Consider the following 6,000-nt stretch of genomic DNA (forward strand, 5'->3'; position numbering starts at 1 on the left):
CAGTAATAGGATGCGGTTGGAAATTGATATTCAGAACTATTGAAATAATACTGAAAATATCTTTCCAATAATTTTGCAAACAAGGGCAAGACCAAAACATATGGGTCAATGAAGCAACATCAGAATGACATCTGTCACAGGTTGGATTAACATAAGAATAAAATCGAGCAAGTTTATCCTTAGACATATGAGCTCTATGTACAACCTTAAATTGTATCAGGGCACGTTTAGCACAAGTAGAAGATGAAATGACTAATAGTAAAATTTTCTCCCACTGCTCAGTGGATATAAGACAATGAAGTTCTTTTTCCTATTCCTTCTTAATTTTTTCTGATACTTCTGGCTGTATTTTCATGATCATATTATAAATGACAGCTATTAAACCCTTTTGACAAGGATTCAGAGCTAAAATTCTTTCCGTAATGTTCAATGGACATAGTTTCGGAAAAGACTGTAACTCATTATACAAAAAATTTCTAACTTGCAAATATCTAAAAAAATGAGTTTTAGGTAAATTATATTTATTAGATAGCTGTTCAAAGGACATAAAGCTATCATCCAAACACAAATCACGAAAACATGTTATACCTTTTGTTTTCCATAAAAGAAAAGCTTGATCCATAAAAGAGGGCCGAAAAATGCTTCACACAAACTCAGTAGTTTTGTTGAAACTACTTGTTTTTTTTCTTGCTCAGTTTAAGAACAAAGAAACATTGTAAGTAGCAAATATATTCAGACAGGAGATGTAATATGTATTATCTTGATTCACCTATCATTATGGTTTTGGAATTTCTCAGCAAACAAGCACAGTTTTGTCTTTTATTAGATAGAATTCATCGTGCTGCAAGTGGAATGCTTGGCAGTTTGCCGTTGGCACAATTTCTAGTCCATATAGCTTCACTTACCTGTCTCAATATCACTCTGAGTCATGTACGATTTCATCCAACATTTTATAATTGACAGAACTATTGAAGGGCCTCAAGGTTTACAACATCACTGCTTTATGGATTTTTTAAAAATGCCCCTCAGATGCTATTTTTCATTCCTTCTCATATGTATAACTCCTTCTCTGGTCACTTGTGGGCAGTAGATATTTCTCACAACTTGCACTAAATATTTCCTCGAAACTTCAGCTAATAGTTGCATCTGCTTAATTGGGCCAAAATGTACTGGTCCCAATTAACTATAATCCACTGTAGTTAAAAAGGATTAAGAAAGACAAACTACCATTTAACTGAGTGACAAGTTATGCATTTCAATGAAACAGAACAAATTAAAATACTATCAATGCTACTACAGTACTATAAAACTGCATTATTTCCTAATCATTATTGACAGAAATTCATCCCATGTATGTTACCATGTTCTTTGATTGACCATATGTTCTTTCAGTCTGTTGTCACCAGTGTCTTCTATTTGGTGAAGTGCTGGGGCAATGGCATCAACACAGGTGATGCCAACAGGCTCAATTCAAATAACAGAAATTTCATAGATATGAAAATCCAATCAATGGCTACACAATTATAACACATAGATAATTACACAAGGATGTTGCTTGGATTGGAGGACTTACCTTACGAGAATAGGTTGAGTGAACTTGGCCTTTTCTCCTTGGAGCAATAGAGGGTGAGAGGTGACCTGTTAGAGGCATTTAAGATGATGAGGGACATTGATAGTGTAGGTAGCCAGGTTTATTTTTCCCAGGGCTGAAATGGCTAACACAAAGGGCCATGGTTTTAAGGAGCTTGGAAATGTGTACTGAGGGGTAAGTTTTTCACACAGAGTGTTGGAATGCACTGCAGGTGGCAGTGGTGGAAGTGGATACAATAGTTCCTTTTAAGAGCCTCTTGGATAGGTATATGGAGCTTAGAAAAATAGAGGGCTATGCATTAGGGAAATTCTAGGCAGTTTCTAGAGTAGGTTATGGCACAACATTGTGGGCTGAAGGGCCTGTTATATGCTATAGATTTCTATATTCTGTGTTCTAATTAACTGATTAGAAAGGCTGGCTCTGTTATAGGAGTCAAACTGGACACACTAGAGACTGTGGTAGAACAAACGACCTTACAGAAATTTCTTGACCATTCTGGACAATGTTTCTCACCCTGTGCATGCCACCTTGGCTGAACAGAGGAGCACCTTTAGCAAAAGACTGAGATAACCGAGCTGTTCCAAAGAGCACTATATGAGGTCACTCTTATTGTCGGCCATTAGGCTCTATAACGAGTCAGCCTGTAGCTGGGGAAGTGATTACCCCTCCTTTTAGATTGTTTGAGGCAACGTTTTTTATTCTTTCTTACTTCTAATATTTGTATATCTGTGCACTTGTAACGCTACTGTGACACTGTTATTTCCTTTGATATCAATAAAGTATCTATCGATCTACTCAAATGAACACAACCTTAAATGGCCTGGCTTCCTACAATGCTTTCAAAAATTATATTGTCCAAATATTCATTTTCATTATGATATTCAAAACACATTTCACAATGTATGCCGGTGTTAATAAACCTGATTCTGATTCGATTCTGAATGCTGATACTTACAAATTCTTCATAGTTCCAAACTTGTTAAAGTAGTAAAATTGTTTCATTTTCACTGCTGGCTGTTTCTGGTATCACCAAGCCTGAATGATTGAAACCACGGTGAGCAAAACAGTTCTGAATTATTTTACTGCTTGTCTCTCACCAGCATCAGTGACAAAATCACTGTTTTTTGAATGCAACACACACAATTGATGCCACTTAAAAACTGCTCACTCTCAGCACAGTGTAGTGTCTCACTGCCACACAGTTGCACGTGACTGAGGCTAGTTGTAAACTGTTCAGCAACACTCTCCAGTCCCAATTACATGGCGTAGTGTCCCAAATAAACAACAGGAGTATCAGCTATGTTCTCGATCAATTTTTGTTCTTTTTCTCGATTAATTTTTGTTCTTTAAGAGTTTCCACAAATAAACAGCTGCCCCAATTAACCGATGGTCCAATTAACTGTATATTAATGATCTGGAGGAGAGGATAGGGGGGCAAGGAATCAAAGTCTGGCAATTATGGTAAAATAGGTGGAAAGGCATGGTATGGCAAAGACATTTTGATTCTCCATCAGAATATAGATAGAGTGAGTGGGAAAGTGTGGGACTATGCACTTCAGGAGGAGGAATTAAAAAGGAGACTATAAACTAAATGGAAAGAGATTTGCAATGAGTGAAGTACAGACATGTTTTTCTCACATCTCACAAGCAGTTGTAGCAAATCGTTAGGAAAGCAATTGACATTTTTTGCCTTGGAATTTGGGATCTCTTGTGACAATTATACAAGATAGATATGGGGATTAAAATGTGACTAAAGAAGTTAGTTCAATACCCCTTGTTTAGAAGCATGAGGGGCAATCTTATTGAAATATTTAAGATTCTAAGTGGGGAGCATAATAGGACAAATATTGAAATTTTTTCACTATTGGAGGAGATTTGAATGAGGAACCACAATTACAAGATAAGGGGGCAATTATTTGTAACTGAGGTGCATCAGAATTTCTTCACAGTGTTGAATTTATGGAATTTTATATTATGGGGGGGTGGTGGAGGCTAGATTACTAGAAGTATTTAAAAAGTAAGTGGACAATTTTGTTTTGAAAAATCAACAAATTGAGAGCTGTGGCAGTCTGTCAAGAAGAAGAGGAAAGCCCTGGGGTAGATCAGCAGTTATTATTTTGACAAGGTTTAAGATTAGCTTTACTTGTCACATGTACATCAAAACATACAGCGAAATGTGTTATTTGTGTCAACGACCAGCAGCCCACAAGTGTCATCATACTTTGGCTGCCGAAGCGTTCTCACAACTCACTAACGCTAACCCTAACCGCACATCTATGGAATGTGGGAGGAAACCAGGGCACACGGAGGAAACCCACAGTCACGGGAAGAATCTACATTCTCCTTACAGACAGTGGTGGGAATTGAACCCGGATTGGTGGTTTCTGGTGCTGCAAAGCATTGTGCTTACCACTGCACTACCATGCTGCCCCACTCTTGATGAGGGTGAAGCAGTCTTGAGAAACCAGGAAACCACCTGCTTCTATTTTCTTTTCAAGTTGATGATGAATCTTGTAAGAGTGCATCATCCTATTGATGCAAAGAATGTAGAGCAAACTGTTAAAGAGTCTTGGATTGAGTAGGTGACAGTGTACTTTGACAGACCTAAGGAGTGTTAATTTTACTTTCCCTTCTTTGCAGGCGTTGCTTTTGTGTACCTCGCAGGTTACATCATAGAGACCTCAGGATCTTGGCCGTCTGTGTTCACTGTCATCAGTGTTGTGAATACATTTGGCCTTTCTATCTTTCTCTGGTTTGGTCAGGCAACACGGGTAGACATTTAAACAATGACTTCACATAATATTGAATTCCAAAGCAATGAACAAACTCTTCGAGGGAACAATGGAAGAAAGTACTGTTAAGATGTTAATTTTCTAATTATTGTATACCCAGAAATGGCGACCAGTTAATCCTATCATTATAATCCATTGTTTATAAAAAATTTGCTGCTGAAATGCTACTTCAACTGATAAGCAGTCCTTTATTTGCCCAGAACTGTTTACGCTTTTTTAGTGATTTTATTTTGTTAGACAGATTTTTACATGAATATTTATCTGAATGTAAGAATATAAATGTACGACAATAATAAAATGACTTTTCAGTAAGTTAAGATACATATCATGCTTTCCAAAAGGGTTAAAGAGGATTCAAACTTGCAGGGAATCAAGGTTAAGTACAGGAAAAGGATAGCAGGCCTAACCTTTACCCTTTTCACATTATCAGCTGCTTTGTCATTGACCAAAGACTTGCTCTGTGCATTTTTTCCCATTTAGCACACAACATTTAATCTAATATTAGAACAAGAGTTTACTAGGAAGATAGATACCTTAATGTTCATTTCTCTCCGATAATAGCAGCATAGCTATTATTTCATTGTTTATCTTTTTAATCTTGTTAGCTTAGCTTTACAGCTCAGACAAAATTTGTAAGCACAATGTCCAAAGTCTATTTATGTAGTTTATTTTCACTGAGGGCCTCTACATTGCTGCATATCTTCATGCAATGTGTCACATGTGTGTATATCAGTTTATTAGTTCTGATGTTAAGAATGACTGGCTTAAACTAAGCTGCATTCAAATATTCAGCCAAATTTTTCCTGGCCATTTTGCATGTGTTATGTTGACACTGCAAGCTTACAACTACAGTGGAATCCAATTTATTTATTGTTTTTGTGGTATATGAACGGTACATTGTTGTAAACTTACACATGAGTTTTGTGAAGTACAACACTTTCAAACAGTGTCCAGCTATTTGGACTTATTTTGCCATGCATCATTTTTCTGCCATCTCTGGTTGGCTTCTGTATTGTGAGTTACAAATACAAACATTGAGATGTTACGTTTAAATATCATTAAATCACTTAATGAATTACTGCATAAAATTAATTTGTTTAAATGAGAAAACTTATATTCATAAATTCTATATTCAGAATCTAAAATATTTAATATTTTACATAAATGTATTATTCAATTTTAAAATTGTCTTGCAATTATAAGATGTTTAGATATTGATGCTTACTTTCAAAAACATAATGTATGCAAAATGAAAAAACTCCCTTTGAGGTGAGTTGAAAAACTTTGAACCAGCTTTATAGCAATAAATTTTGTACTTAAATACTTTTGGTGTGTGCAACACTCTCATTCCATTGAAGTGTATGTTAAAATTTATAAGTGTAGCTGATGTTTTGCTTAATTCAGATGGACATATCTATTATTTACAGACGTGGACTATGTTTCACCTTTGAAATTTGGATTTGAATCTCATTTGAAACCCTAAAAATGAGATAAATATTTAAATAATAGCAATGTGATATTAAAATGCAGCTCAGAAACATCCATAAGACCATTAGGCACAGGAGCAGAATTGGGCCATTCAGCCCATCGAGTCTGTTCCACCATTCCTTCATGGCT

The 6,000-nt window shown here is 36.0% G+C and overlaps 1 protein-coding gene across 1 annotated transcript in view; it reads left to right on the forward strand.

Annotated features, from left to right (window-relative positions):
• The window catches only part of slc17a9b (solute carrier family 17 member 9b), a 36,390-nt gene extending 30,684 nt beyond the window's left edge, over positions 1-5,706 (forward strand). Inside the window, exon 13 of the mRNA XM_073061812.1 lies at positions 4,232-5,706. Coding sequence (XP_072917913.1) covers positions 4,232-4,374 — 143 coding nt within the window. The 3' untranslated portion in view covers positions 4,375-5,706. The remainder of the gene's footprint in view (positions 1-4,231) is intronic.
• Positions 5,707-6,000: the final 294 nt, after the last annotated feature.

This window comes from Hemitrygon akajei, chromosome 11 (assembly GCF_048418815.1).
Source record: "Hemitrygon akajei chromosome 11, sHemAka1.3, whole genome shotgun sequence".
Taxonomy (NCBI): Eukaryota; Metazoa; Chordata; class Chondrichthyes; order Myliobatiformes; family Dasyatidae; genus Hemitrygon; species Hemitrygon akajei.